The sequence below is a fragment of the Chanodichthys erythropterus genome, chromosome 13 (genome assembly GCF_024489055.1).
Source record: "Chanodichthys erythropterus isolate Z2021 chromosome 13, ASM2448905v1, whole genome shotgun sequence".
Lineage (NCBI taxonomy): Eukaryota > Metazoa > Chordata > Actinopteri > Cypriniformes > Xenocyprididae > Chanodichthys > Chanodichthys erythropterus.
The window spans coordinates 12,781,039-12,796,798 of record NC_090233.1 but is presented as its reverse complement, the minus strand read 5'-3'; the positions used below and the strand labels follow the sequence as shown (position 1 = coordinate 12,796,798).

General features: G+C 43.5%; 1 protein-coding gene across 1 annotated transcript; it reads right to left on the bottom strand.

The window, feature by feature from the left end:
* Positions 1-8,143: 8,143 nt before the first annotated feature.
* Positions 8,144-9,067, bottom strand: LOC137034934 (uracil nucleotide/cysteinyl leukotriene receptor-like). Its single transcript, XM_067408181.1, has one exon. The coding sequence runs from the start codon at positions 9,065-9,067 to the stop codon at positions 8,144-8,146; it is 924 nt and encodes a 307-aa protein (XP_067264282.1).
* Positions 9,068-15,760: the final 6,693 nt, after the last annotated feature.

Below are 15,760 nucleotides of genomic sequence, written 5' to 3'. Positions count from 1 at the left end.
CCGTGATGTTATTCAACCCCCGGTAATCAATACAAGGTCGCAAAGATCCATCCTTCTTTCCAACAAAAAAGAACCCCACCCCTGCTGGAGAAGAAGAAGGGCGAATCAGGTCCAGATACTCCGCGGGGACGTTTGACAGATCCGTGGCCTTATCCTGCAACACAGAAGCAGACACAGAAGAACAAGCAGACACAAGACAAGACTCATGACACTGAGTGCTTCATTCCATGATGGTGTGCTGCCGCCAGTCCACCCTGGGGTAGTGTTGTGTGAGCCAGGGGTGACCGAGTACAATGGGAGCCAAAGGTGAGTCCATGAGGAGGAATTGGATAGATTCAGTGTGACGAGACTGGTGGTTAGGGAGATGTCAGGTAGATTCTGTCCATTGAGAGCATTGACAGAGATCCGATGGGTTAGGGAGAATCTTCCTCAGTCTGACCTCGGACTCCGGGGTGCAGATATAGAGATATATATATATATATATATATATATATATATATCTTCCAAGGGTTTTTTTTCCCTCCTAAGACTTTTTTTCCCAGTGTTAGCACGCTGGGTTTTTTCTCCTAGGGTTTTTTTTCCACCCCTGGGAGTCAGCCGACATTGGCTTAATGTAGCACCATTTTGTATATGTTACATATTACCACGCTTGTTTGTACAGCTTATTTTTAACCACTTCCCTTTTTTTCTCTGCTTCTAATATGTAAAGCTGCTTTGAAACAATTACCAATTGTAAAAGCGCTATATAAATAAATTTGACTTGACTTGACTTGGGAATGATGGGTGAATGAATCATTTGTGCAAACTGTATGTCCATGAAATTACCCTCAGCTCCTGAGTCCAGTAAGGCTTGACAGGTGAGCGTGTGATTGGCCCATCTCAGTCTTACCGGAAGCGGAGATCCCACCCGATGTTACGGTATGCTGGTAGAGAGATGAGGCAGATGCGGATTTCCACAATCATAAACAATACTTTAATGAACACAGGCAAGGAGACATCAAACATACGCTTAACATAAACAGAGAACGGACAAGGAGTGCAGGGAGTGAGTGCCATATAAAGGGAGTGATGATAATAGAGTCCAGGTGCAGGTGATGAGTGATGATGAGTAGCTGATGAGGGAAGTGAGTGCAGGTGATGAAACAGGAGGATCATAGGAAATGGAGTCCGGGGGAACAAGGGATCTGTAACAGTACCTCCCCCTCCCGGTAGGCGCGTCCTCGGAGACCTCAAGCTGGAGCAGGGGGAGGAGTAGACTGGAGTGGAGGTCTCCAGGGCAGGTCCAAGAACCGTGGTGGGTCAGGAGCCGAGGGTTGCCACGGCGGGTCAGGTGCAGCGGGCTGCCACGGCAGGTCAGGTGCAGCGGGCTGCCACGGTGGGCTGCCACGGCGGGTCAGGTGCAGCGGGCTGCCACGGCGGGTCAGGTGCAGCGGGCTGCCGTGGAGGGTCAGGAGCCGAAGGCAGCCATGGCGGGTCAGGGGCCGTAGCCGAATTGCCGCTGAGCCCAGGCGGTGCTGAAGGACTGGCGGGTGATGGCGGAACTATAGGCTCCGCCGACCAAAGCGCAGCCGGGGCTCCAGAAGGCCGCAGTGGAAGCAGGAAGACAGCCAACAAAACGAACACCGGGGGGAGTGAGGAGGCCAACTGAAACCGAGGGACGGAGTGACGGAGCAGAGACGGAGGAGTGTAGTCCAGAGGGGAGGGCAGGCTGACGAGTGACCAAGGTGTGAGTGGAGGCAGGATGGATACTGGTGATACTGGTGGACTGATGGACAACGGTGGAGCAGAGGGAGGTTGGAGCCGGGGTGAAGGTAAATCGCCCAGAGGTCCGAGGTCTGGGCGAGGGGGCTTGAGGTGGAGGTGCAGTGTGGACACAGGTGGGAGGAGAGGGAGGCAGGGAAGGAACACAGTCTTTGGAGGAGAGGTGAAAAACAGTTCAAAGTTTGTGGTTGGAGCGGCTGTCTCGACGGCGGCGGCGGCTGGAGGGGCTGGCTCGGCGGCGGCTGGAGCAGCTGGCTCAGCGACTGAGATTGGAGATGAGGGCTCGGCGGCTGAGACTGGAGATGAGGGCTCGGCGGCTGAGACTGGAGATGAGGGCTCGGCGGCTGAGACTGGAGATGAGGGCTCGGCGGCTGAGACTGGAGATGAGGGCTCGGCGGCTGAGACTGGAGATGAGGGCTCGGCGGCTGAGACTGGAGCAGAGAGCTCGGAGAAAAAGTCTATAAGCCAGACCGCATCATCTGGCGGCTCGCACAGGGTTGGAGTGGCAGGCTCGGAGAGGGCTAGAGCGGGCTCTGGAGAGACTGGAGCGGGCTCTGGAGAGACTGGAGCGGCTTGCTTCCTCCTCCTCCGCTTTCTGGACCCAGTAGAGGATTGTGGGTCTAGCATGGGACAGGCAGGGAGTTCGCTGGAGGGGTATGCGGAGGAAGACGGAGACTGACTGACTGGCCCGGCCAACCGTGTTTCTGGATGGACCAGAGATAAACACCTATCCTGAACCCAATCAACATAGAATTGGGAGTCATTTAACCATAAAATGGAATTGATAGTTTCGCTTAAGGAGAAACGATAATCGGGTTCATCAAAACGGATGGTGTCATCATCTAGTCCATCCAGAAACAAGGAGATCAAACATGCTTCAGGCCAGTCAGACAAAAAAGCAAGCTCAATGAACTCCTCCACATACCTCTCCAGCGAACGACCCACCTGTAGGAGCCCGATGAGGCGATCGCCAGCAGACAGAGTTGTGGTGTGAGGCATGGGAGAAGTTGGAGCCTGGGAGACCGAGAATCCCTCCATGTTGTGGAAATCCAGCAGTTTAAAGGTCTGTTCTTCTGTTACGGTATGCTGGTAGAGAGATGAGGCAGATGCGGATTTCCACAATCATAAACAATACTTTAATGAACACAGGCAAGGAGACATCAAACATACGCTTAACATAAACAGAGAACGGACAAGGAGTGCAGGGAGTGAGTGCCATATAAAGGGAGTGATGATAATAGAGTCCAGGTGCAGGTGATGAGTGATGATGAGGAGCTGACGAGGGAAGTGAGTGCAGGTGACGAAACAAGAGGATCATGGGAAATGGAGTCCAGGGGAACAAGGGATCTGTAACACCCGATAGTAGCCTCAATTTTACTACTGGGCTCGCTCCTTTTACTGGGCATGCGTCAAGGAAATGCCCAGCCCCTCCACAGTAAATGCATAGTCCCTGGGACCTCCGCCGCTCTCTCTCCTCCCGGGAAAGCCGAGCTCTCCCTACCTGCATGGGTTCAGGATCGAAAGAGGGCCGACCGTGTCCCTAGTGTTGACCCCTCGAGCCTCTGCGCCCCGGAGTCCGAGGTCAGACTGAGGAAGATTCTCCAGGCGGTTGATACGGGCATCCACTTGCTGGGCAAGATTAATTAGTCCATTAAGACTCTGAGGTAAATCTAAGACGTAGATCTCCCTTTGAACACAGTCGGCCAACCCATGCAGGAAAACGTCCTACTGCGCCTCCTCATTCCACTTGCACTCCGCCGCCAGCGTCCGGAATTTGATGGAGTAATCCGCCACCGTGCGATCTCCTTGCTTCAGTCCCGTCAGTTGTCGGGCTGCATCTCTTCCGGTGACCACACGGTCAAACACTCTTTTCATCTCGGCGGCGAGTGCGTGGAATGAGGAACAGCATGGATCTCGATTCTCCAACACCGCCGTTCCCCACAAAGCCGCCTGGCCGGTGAGCAACGTTTACACCAATGCCACCTTAGACTCCTCTCTTTCGAAGGTACGTGACTGGAGAGAAAAATACAACTAACATTTGTTCAGAAAGGCTCTGCAAAAACTCGGCTCACCGGCATAGGTCTGTGGTGTTGGTAGGCGTGGCTCCAGCTGGTCTCCTTGCGTTGGTGGTGGGGGAGGAACGGACGGCGTGTGCGGCGCAGCGGGAGTACGGAGTTGTTGTAGTTCTTGAGAGAGCTCGGACACCTGTGTCACCAACGCCTGCACGGCGCGACCGGTAGAGGAAATGCTCTCCTGCTGTTGATCCATCCGCGCAATGCTGTGGTTGATGAACTCCGTTAGTGCTGCTGAACTTGCTGCATCCATGATGTTGGTCAGATCGTTCTGTCACGGGAAATAAAGATAGATGCAAGTGCAAGTCAGAAAATCTCATTTATTGAGCTTCACACCAGAATCAGAGAAAACACACGGGACAGCAGGAGAGCGATGATACAGGGACTTTGATGAGCCGTGGTGAGATGGTGGTGATCGTGCTGAAGTCCGTAGATGTGAGTGAAAAAATGAAGAATCCAATGTGGAACAATGCACCGGAACGAGGACACGAAGAAACCAACTCCAAGGAATACACACGAGGACCAAAGGGAACAGAACAGGAACACCAAACAATGATCTGACAAACACGAGATGAAAGACAAGGCATTAAATAGGCTGGCCAGATTGAAAACAGCTGCCGTTGATCAAACAATCAGTGGCGACGCCCACATGAAACAATTTACGTGACAGCACAACATAAACACAGATGACAGCATGAGACCGCAGATCTTCAACCGTGACAGTTATGATGTAAGCATACTTAAATTAAATGCAATTTAATTTGCTTTGCTGACAGAGGAAACAATACTCAGATAGTAAAAATGGCACAAATTGTAAGATTTTTAGATTAAAATATCCAAAAACCACTTATATCCTTATATACTCCCAAACATTTCCAACAATGTTTAAATCCAGAGAATTGGATTTAAAATAAGTGGAGTCATGTTTTAAATGGGTATCAAGTGGCCTCTAGTGGTTACTTGTGTAACGGCAGCACCAACGACCAATGATTATGAGACACATGAATTTAAAACAATAATGATGTGCAACTATAAATCATTTAAAAATAAACACTGCAATATTCCATGAAAAAATTTGAATGGTCCTTTTTGATTTCATGGTGACTTTAATCTGCTGTATCAAACATGGAAACATTAAAATGTTCTTGTATTTGTGGTGATGTATATATGAATATGGTGCAATATTGTGAAATTTATACTTTTTTAAAATAAGGCATCTTGTCTCATAAAATGCATGCAAGCAGCTATCTTGAAAAGACAGCAAGTTAATCCAGAATTTACAGACATAAATAAGTGACGAGCTCATTAGGGTTTGTGACACAACATTAATGTGCTTTAGTAACAATCTGAAATCCGCTGCAAGTAAATATGCTCATAACATGTTTGTATGCACAATATGTACTCCTCAACAGTTTGTTCTAATGTAAATTCAATGCATACATACATATTCCAATGTTTCAAATTTTTCCACCTCACAACCAACAAACCTAAGATCAGTCAGCTTTTTTACAATACAGATTGTTTCAAAGATGAATAAATATATATATTCATCTATATAATAATGTTGAATAGTAGGTGTCCCCAACTAAGCAAGCCAGAGGCGACAGTGACAAGGAACCCAAACTCCATCAGGTGACAGAATGGAGAAAAAAATCCTTGGGAGAAACCAGGCTTTGTCAGGGTGCCAGTTCTCCTCTGGCCAACAAGTGAATGCTGTAAGATTATGATTCTGGTGGCGTCACAAATCAGAAGTCAGATTTGGATCAGAGCCAATCTCGGAGCATTCAAAATATTTAGTTCCATCTGGTTGAGGATCAGATTCATCACGCTGGTATGGAGACGGGTTTGTTGAGGATCTGTGTCAATAAGGCCTTCACAGGGGATAGTCCAGTTGACACAATCTCTGCTGACATTCAGGGATGCGTTGTGCTCATGTTTAGGTGCAGGTCCTCCGTCTGATCTAGATATGGCCCGGATACAGCTGACCTCGTTAACCTCAGGATAAACAGAAAGACCAATATTAGCGTAGATAGCATTCTTCTTATGATGTAACAAAGTTACCAGGTTAAAGAGATGTGTTTTTAGTCTAAATTTAAACTGACAGTGTGTTTGCTTCCCAGCTGTTCCAAATTTTAGGTGCTAAACAGGAAAAGGATCTACTGCATGCTATTCTAGGTATTATCAACTGGCCAGAATTTTTCGATCACAATAGACGTGAAGGACTATAATGCGTTAAGAGCTTGCTCAAGACTTGACAGAACATCCATCAAGTGTTAGACATTATTCTAGGTTATTACGTGCAGAGGTTTTTGGTCCAATAATTATAATCTAGTTTTTTTCAGAATTTAGTGGTAGGAAATTACTAGACATCCAATTTTTATATCAGCTATCCATTCCATTAGTTTTGGGAATTGATAAGTTTCGTCAGGGCACAAAGAAATATAGAGCTGAGTATCATCAGTGTAACTGTGAAAACTAACGCCATGTTTCCTAATAATATCTTCCAAGGGTAGCTTGTACGGAGTGAAAAGCAATGGTCCTAAAACTGATCCTTGCGGTACTCCATACTGAACTTGTGATCGATATGACATCTCTTCGTTTACTGCTACAAACTGATAACGATGCAATGATGCTATCTTTCCACACAATGCAGGGTACTGGGGGTGCTGCAGCACCCCATGTTTTCACAGGATTGTAAACAACGCAATTTTTTGTTCATTTAAATTTTGTTCATTTTTAGCAAATAAACAGTAACCAGCACAAATGTCAAACAGAATTTATCACTTGCACTAGATAGCGTTACATAAAGCACCATCATGTCGAAGGAATTATATTTGAAACTAGACTTCTGAGTAATACAGAAGATATTGCTATAAATTACAGCAACAATACCCCTTTTGCCTTTAAGAGGAGGCTCATGTTTATAACAGTAATCTTGGGGGAGAGGGGGTGGACTTATTTAAAGTAATGTAATCGTCTGGTTTTAGTCAGGTTTCTGTCAAACACAGGACATCTAGGTTATAGTCTGTGACCATATAATTTACAATAAGTGCTTTTGAAGAAAGGGATCTAATATTTAACAACCCAAACTTTATCATTTGTTCATCTGTATAATGTCTGTTTTTTATTTGTTGAACATCAATTAAATTTTTACACTTAATGGGTTTGGGAGATTTTTGCATTTACTAAATCGGGGAAGAGACAGTCTCTATGTGATGATATCTACGTGAAAGAGTTTCTATGTGTTGGGATTTATCTGACTTCTGTGATGTGAGACAGCTAGCAGACGGTAGGTTTAGCCAGTCTGTCTGCTTCCTGACCTGGGCCCCAGTTAGTCAAGGTTCAACTCTATGATATGTGCCATATTGCTAGAGAGAATAGTGTCACCAACCCAGGAGGGAGGAATACCATCTCTTTTCAACAGGTCAGGTCTGCCCCAAAAACTTTTCCAATAGTCTATGAATGCTTTATTATTTTGCAGACACCACTTAGACTGCCAGCCATTGAGTGATGACAGTCTGCCAAGTATCTTGTCACTCCGGCGAACAGGGAGGGGGCCAGAGCAAAGTACAGTGTCTGACATCATACTTGCGATTTCACACACCTCTTTAATGTTATTTTTAGTGATCTCCAACTGGTGAAGTCGAACATCATAAGTGACAACGTTACCACGCTTGCTTGTACAGCTTGTACATTACTTGTACATGCTTGTACATTACCACGCTTGCTTGTACAGCTTATTTTTAACCACTTCTTTTTTTCTGTGCTTCTAATATGTAAAGCTGCTTTGAAACAATTACCAATTGTAAAAAGTGCTATATAAATAAATTTGACTTGACTTGACAACGTGAATAACAATTCATGATTAGTATTAGCCAGATTTGCTTTGATGTCAGGCTGGTGTCTCTATTTTCACGTTTCGAACAGTCAAATCATAAATAACTAGGGCACTTCCTACAGGATTTTCAGTGGGTGTGTCTGTGTGAAGAGAACCTGTTTGATGCTCTAATTGGAATGTAAATGCGTTCCGTTGTCCCACAACTATGCCGTCTCAGTCACCCAGTTGCCATGCTGCACAGGCTCTTCATTGTACGCATCCAAAGCAGTATCTAAAAGCCTTGCATTCTTACTATCCTCAATTAAAGTTTGGATGCTTAAGCATAAAACAGCTGCAGAATGAATCTAATTGCTCTAATGTTATAACATTACAGATTGTTTACCATATACAGAATGCACCGCCCTACATTATTATGTACATACAGTAGTTCAGTGCATCTGTCTGATCAATGAAATACTCCAATAACAGCAGCTCACTGGTTGACGGTGAACACAGGATCATCTGCACATTCTGTGATTTTTGAGCAGCACAGCTGGACTTTGGGCAGCTTCTCCCGTGACAGATACAGAACTGGCTGGATACTGCTGCTGATGTCCATGAAACCAAAGGCAATGTAGTGGATATAACAGCGGAAGACCACCGGAGAGAAATACTCTTGAAAAGGAAATAGAGCCACCGGTGGGAAGTAGTTAAACAGAATGATGACCAAGATGATGACAACCATTTTGAAGGCCTTTTTCTTGATGGGATGCCTCTCATCTCGACCTGGAGCAGATTGTCTTAGGGCCCAGAGAATGGAGATGTTACAGAACAGCATAAACGCAAATGCTGCCAAAATCATGACGGTGAAAACTTTCTCAAATTTAGGGATGTTTCCTACACACTTTGCTGCGCCGTAAACCAAGGTGATGAACCACACGACTCCGGCACACACAGAGCGATGGCGCTTGTCTTTGAGTTTGGTGAAGGTAATGGGATGGCAGACGGCCAAGTATCTGTCCAGACAGATGCAGGACAGGAAGAGCGGCGACGAGTCTTTGACACCGTAGAAGAAGCGCAGGACGTACCAGGTGCTGCTGGTGGTCAGATAGACAATGTTGGCCAGTTCCAGTGGAGGAACGAGGCAGAAGAAAGTGTCCAGCACAGCCAGATGGACGATGAAGATGTCTGAGGTGGAGTCGTCGCGCTTATTCTTGTGGATGAGCCAAAGAACCATGATGTTGGCCGGGATGCCTAGGAACATGTTGATGAACTGCAGCACCAGGTAGAAGATGAGGACGGCAGGCATGTGTGCGCAGCCGGCGTAGACCGTCTGCTCAGCCGGTGAGGAGTTCAGCGATCGGTGGCTGATGAGCAGTGAGGAGTTGATGTATCTGAACAGCTCTGTGATTGCCATTGTCCTCTCTGTGGGCTCAGACCAACCGCTGAAACACAAACAGTGATCAAATGCAAACAAACCATACAATCAAACTCTTGCTTTGTGCTTTTCTGGGCCTCATACAAAATGCCAAGTAAACGGCACTCAAACAGCTTTCATGTTATGTCATGATAACATTCATGAGGGTATTTGTCACAGTTTCTACTCATAAAACTGTTTTCAAATGGGGAATTGCAGACACTTGCAGACAACAACTAAAGTTCACATGTGCACAAATACATGTTAAATTAAAGCATTTACCTGCAGCTGCATTAACATCACATGTGACTATCTCTCATAATGCAACAAAAGGCTTTCTGAATGTTCTTCTGTAAAACAATATTCACTTTCGATAATTATTTTAAAAATGATATTCCTTAGTCAAACCTTCATGACCCCCTGTGGTGAAAATTAAGTATTTAAAAACACAACATAGACATATGAACAACATTAATGTGCTTTCAGAAAAAAAAAATGTAAATTCATAAGTCAAGACCATTGCTGAGTATTTTCTCCTTAAAACTGCAGTGAACCAAAAACAGTTTCAAAAATTTGGTTTGAAATCAACAGTGTCTCTTATGTCAAGTCATCTTTATTTATATAGCACTTTTTACAATGCAAAGCAGCTTTACAGTGATAGCAGGAACATAATTTTCTTCTAGAGCTGCTCTACAGCCAAAATTGTGTCATTGTCCAGCTCAAGAAAGTTCAGTATTGATTAATTTCTGTTGTAAAAATCAATAATTATTAATTCAGTTAATTTATCTATAGAGCAGCTCTGGAGAACAGTGATGTCATCATCCAGCTCAGTTAAGTTCGCATACAATGGTGTCATTGAAGGCAGATCAGTATTATTGTTGAATGTTAAGTGTCCCCAACTAAGCAATTCAGAGGCAACAGTGGCAAGAAATCCAAATTCCAACAGGTGACAGAATGGAGACTTCAGGGATGTGTTGTGCTCGTATTTAGGCACAGGTCCTCCTTCTGATCTGAATATGGCCCGGATCTGGCTGACTACGGTAAACTTCGGGATTAACAGAGAGACTAATATTAGTGTAGATGCCTTCTAATACTAGCATAGATTCTTCTTATGATGTAACAAGTACATCAGGTGTTATAGGAAGTGTTCCTGATTCCTGCTGACCTAATTTATGCAGCCTAACAACCATTTAACTGATTTGAAAATAGAAATTGATAATGTGTTGTGTATTAAAGAGATGTGTTTTTAGTCTAGATTTAAACTGACTGCTTCCCAAACAATGCTAGGAAGGCTGTTAGCAGGGGCGGAGCCAGACATTGTAAACATTCAGGGCTTAGCCCAAATCTATATTTGACCAATGACATTTAATTTTCTGTTAACAGTTTTACTGACATAAAAGGAGCTTTTGTAGTAGTATTCTTGTTCAAAAAATGTACATTATTTGGCACTGTTATTTTTTTAAACTTTACTGGGTGTATTTCCTCTAGGGGGGTCCGGGGGAATGCTCCTCCAGAAGAAAATTTTGTACATTTTAAGGTTAAATGCATCAATCTGGGGCACTTTGAGAGCTCAAATCTGAGAACTTAAGCCCATGTAGTGTGTAAATTGAACAAAGAAACAGCGTTAACTTGTACCTGGACATTAAAAAGGGTTCAAACATCTTTTAGTTGTGATATAGAGTCTAGGGTTAGATAAAACAATATAATGTTTTAATACTAGGCTATATAATTATTCATGACAGTAATTTCCATATATTGTAACAAATGCACTCTAAAATAAATGACAATTTTTATTAGTTACTTACTTTACAAAACAGTATTGGGAAATTGTAACACTTTTGTACTAATCTCTAAGATAAATCCTTGAGCTTTTATTTTGATCACCAGATCACCAGATGATCGCGTGAGCAAATGTGCGCACTTCTCTTTAAAACACGCAGCACAGACAGACTGCATATATACTTAATCACTGTATTTTGCTGTTTTATAAAAGCACAAAGCCTTATCACGGTTCCGATTTTAGTTTGTTGGTAAAATACAACGTAGTAGCCTATGTTTAAAATTTTCAGTTCATTATGAAACGGTGGCGGTGGCACAGAGTCATTAATGGGAAACACTGAATATATGTTTAGCTGACAAATGTGCTAAAGTTGTCATATTAGTTGTTATATCATAACAAAAACCCTTCAACCAGACCGAACGAGCGTCTCGAGGCCTGCCGCTGCTCTGAGTGAGTGACAGGAGGCGTGTCTGTGTTCAGCTGCTGTGTGCGTGAACGCGCTGTCGGAGAGAAGAGAAAGAAAGCACTGCCGGTATTGGACTGTTTAACATATTTTAATAGAGAGATATATTTAGAAAAAATATATTTAGAGAGCACTATTAAGAATCCTCAAACCTGAAAGATTCGGGGCTTTTGGGAAAACATTCGGGGCTCCAGCCCCCTTAACCCACCCCTAGTGCCACCCCTGGCTGTTAGCACCAAAGTTTAGGTGCTAAATAGAAAATTGATCTACCACCTGCGATTGATTTTGATATTCTAGGTATTACTAACTGGAGAGAATTTTGAGATCACAATAGACGTGAAGGACTATAATGCGTTAAGAGCTCACTCAAGTACTGGGGACCTAAACCATTTAGTGCTTTGTGAGTAATTAGCTGCTGCGTTTTGGACCAGCTGGAGTTTGTTTATTAATTGTGCATGGCAACCACCCACTAGAGCATTACAATAATCTAGCCTTAAGGTCATGAACATATGACCTAACTGTTAGATAAGTCTCTTTAGCTCGCAGTAGACAAGGAGACTCACAGAGAGCCTAACAACTTAGCAAATAATAGCGAAGCTCTAGGAGTGGAGGCCTCAGCATACTGACTCTCTAATTGAGAGGAGGCCTAACAACGCCCCACACTCAGGATGTCTTGCAAGGAGGCTCACAGAGAGCCTTCAACTCATAACTGTTATCCTGGTGGAGCCCTGGAGAGCGGAAACCTAAATAAATACAACTCTCTGTAGTGAGAGGAGGCCTGACAATGCTTGCCATAGCCAAGGAGGCTCACAGAGAGTCTAACAACTTAGCAAATGTAGCTGAACTCTAGGAGCGGAGGCCTCATCATGACAACTCTCTAAATGAAGAGGAGACCTAACTTATCCTGCAAGGACACTCACAGAGAGCCTTCAACTTGTACTTCATATCCTAGCGGAGCTCCGGGGAGCAGAGACCTCAGAAAAATATTTCTCTAGCAAGAGAAGGCCTTAAAATACATTAAATAATAACATGCTATTGTACCTAGTTTGGTAAGCAGAAATGGAGCCTTCAATGCGAATGCCTCAACCATCATGAGATAGCTGGTCAGCGTCTGTTTGATCTGAGGAATCGATGCATACCCATATTCTTGCTTCCTCTCAACATCAGCATAATTTGCCTGTGCGATGGATGCGGGCAAATCTGCAAATGCATCCAATTGTTTGCCAACGATGGAGACCTTTATTAGTTGAGCTGCGTATGCTGTCTGTGAACAATTCCACAGGTAGGCCTATCGATTTCATTTGATTTTACTTCATGATACAGCCAATAGCCGACATTTTACAACCAAACAGATTATTACGTCACTATAACAAAAGTATGTAGTATTTCTTTGCCGTTTTTATGGACATATATCTTAATTTATCCATTCATTTATACATATATTATTGCGCAATGGCGGTGCCAGCGACCTGTTCGTCTGGAAAATGAACGCTTTGCGTTGACACAGTTAAGCAGTTTACACGCGCCTGCTGAAATATACATTTGATTACATTTTGGAGAACAGACCAAAGAAGATCCGTCAATGTGTATTTGATCATTGTTTGTGTCAAGTTCAGATATGTGCGCGAGCACATGTAAAGAGTTTTCTCTCTTCTTTAAAATGTAACGTTAGCTGTTTACGTTATTAATATAGTAACGATATATTCGGGTTACAGATGCTAGAAATAATGCTTGTCTCTTCTATGTTTGTTTGTTGCAAAGATATCTAATTATGATACTACATTAAATATCTATTTAAATAATAAACATTAAATAATAACATGCTATTGTGTGTAATATATATATATATATAATAAAAGTAACTAGTAACGAGCTACTTGAGTAGATTTTTATTGGATACTTTTTTTACTCTTACTCAAGTAACTATTAGGATTATTACTTTCACTTTTACTTTGAGTAAATATTTCTATAAGTACTTGTACTTTTACTTGAGTACAGTTTTTGGATACTCTACCCACCTCTGGTCAAGTTAACTGTCATGTTTAGACTCACGCTTCAGACATCTGGCATGCTGGAGACATTCCCTTGTAGCGACCCCTAGGGAACGCAGTGTGAGTTCCCTTTCAAAAAGGAACCCTCATTCCCTGATGGAGTGAACAAAGACGTGTCGAAAACGACATGGGGATTCACTCTCAAGAGCCCCAGTCATCTCTGAGAGTATCAGAAAAGGCCAATAAAATTGTTGTGCAGAATTTGCATGCCAGGCCACGCCCGTTCATATAGGTATAGAAGGCTGTCAGAACGCAAGCGGCACTTCAGTTTTGTTCTGAGGAGCCAAGGTAGCGTCTCAGCCACTTCAGTGGTCAGTACAGAGATGTGGCCAGAGGGGAATACGTCTCTGTTCCCTCCATCAGGGAATGAGGGTTACCATACATAACCGAGATATTCCCTTTCTGGCGGTCACTTCGCCATTTGGTGAAACCAAAATATGGGGTCCAACATACCAACATATACTAAACGCCACAATAACTGCACCCTGTCATAAGATGCAGTGCAAATCTGGGCAAGCCTATGTGTGCCAACGACAAGTGCAGCAACACTCACTTGTAACTTTCCAATGACCAGGGTTCCCCTGTAGCACTACAGAGTATGAAGCACTAGCCAGATTACAAGGTCTCACATGAAAAGGGGCAGCTCATGAGTAATGGGCCTGGAAGTGAGTTCGTCCACCAAACTCATCTACCGGGAAAGTGCTAAAATGATGGAGAGAGGTGGTCTACAGTACACCATTCCAGGGGAAATGAACTAGACCTAAGAGCTCACACTATCACCTTGGAGAGGGGAAAGGCGCTGATGCAAGCAGTACACCCAGCCAGTTTGCTGAGATTTAACTAATATCACAGAAAACTCAAGACAAAACTGGCTCCTTTTTGAGAATGTAGAATCTCGTGAAGGTGTTGGGTGTTGCCCAGCCCGCAGCTCTACATATGTCGGCTAGTGAAGCACCGTGGACACAACAGAGACAAGGCTGGGCAATGGGCATCTGCTCCTCCGGCTCCACCTTGGTCTCCAGCTCCACTCTGGTCACCTAGTCACATGCTCCCCATGTCTTGTGTGTCATGTTCTCATTGTTTGGTCTAGTCATATGTCCTGTGTTCTAATTGGTTCATTTTTTTATTATGCACAGGTGATCCTTGTTAATCATTAGTCTCTCTGTATAAATAGCCCTCATGTTCCCATTGCTCCCTGTCTAGTAGGGCTGCACGATATATCGCATGCGATTGTCACGCACATTTCGTCAGTAAAGCTGGTTCCCTGATTACCGCTAAATCGCCATCACCTGCTTTCAAATGGAGCGGCATTTAATAGACAGAGCCGTAGTTCACTGACAAGCCACGCTATATCGCATTCATATCGCAGATGTATCGCCTTCGATAATGAACGCGATATTGCGTGGCTTAATTATATTATTGATACTACTACTACTACTACTACAATTATTAGGGGTTAAAGCACGTACGCGTGTGTGCGTTTTTGTGACCTATCAGAACACAAATTTCTATAATGACATGGGTATGACAGGTGTTACAAGGAGAGGGTGACTTATGAGGACATTACCCCATGTCCCCATTTTTCAAAAGGCTTATAAATTATACAGAATTAGTTTTTGTGAGAAAATAAAAATGCAGTTTCCTGTGATGGGTAGGTTTAGGGGTAGGAGTAGGGGGATAGTAAATACGGTTTGTACAGTATAAAAACCATTACGCCTATGGAATGTCCCCACAATTCACAAAAACAAACCTGTGTGTGTGTGTGTGTGTGTGTACTTGTTTTTGTGAAATATCAGGACATAAATGTGTATAATGACATGGGTATGACATGGGTATTACAAAAAAAGGTGAAATATGAGGACATTCAGCATGTCCCCACTTTTCAAAAGGCTTATAAATCACACAGAATGAGTTTTTGTGAGAAAGTAAAAGTGTGCACAGTTTCCTGTGATGGTTAGGTTTAGGGGTAGTGTAGGGGGATAGTAAATACGGTTTGTACAGTATAAAAACCATTATGTCTATGGAATGTCCCCACATTTCACAAAAACAAACATGTGTGTGTGTGTGTGTGTGTGTGTGTGTGTGTGTGAGAGAGAGAGAGAGATATGATACTCAACAAAAAACACATGCAAACTTGTATATTTGCATGTTTTTTTTTTTGTTGAGTATCATATTTCATACAGTGTCCTCCACTAATATTGGCACCCTTGGTAAATATGAGCAAAGGCATCTGTGAAACTAAATCTGCATTGTTTATCCTTTTGATCTTTCATTTAAAAAAATTCACAAATTCTAACCTTTCATTTAAGCAAAACAATTGAAAATGGGGGAAAAAAGCTTATAAAATTCCAAGCTCGGAGCCCTCGATCCCCTGGGACAGCATGCCAAATATACTTATT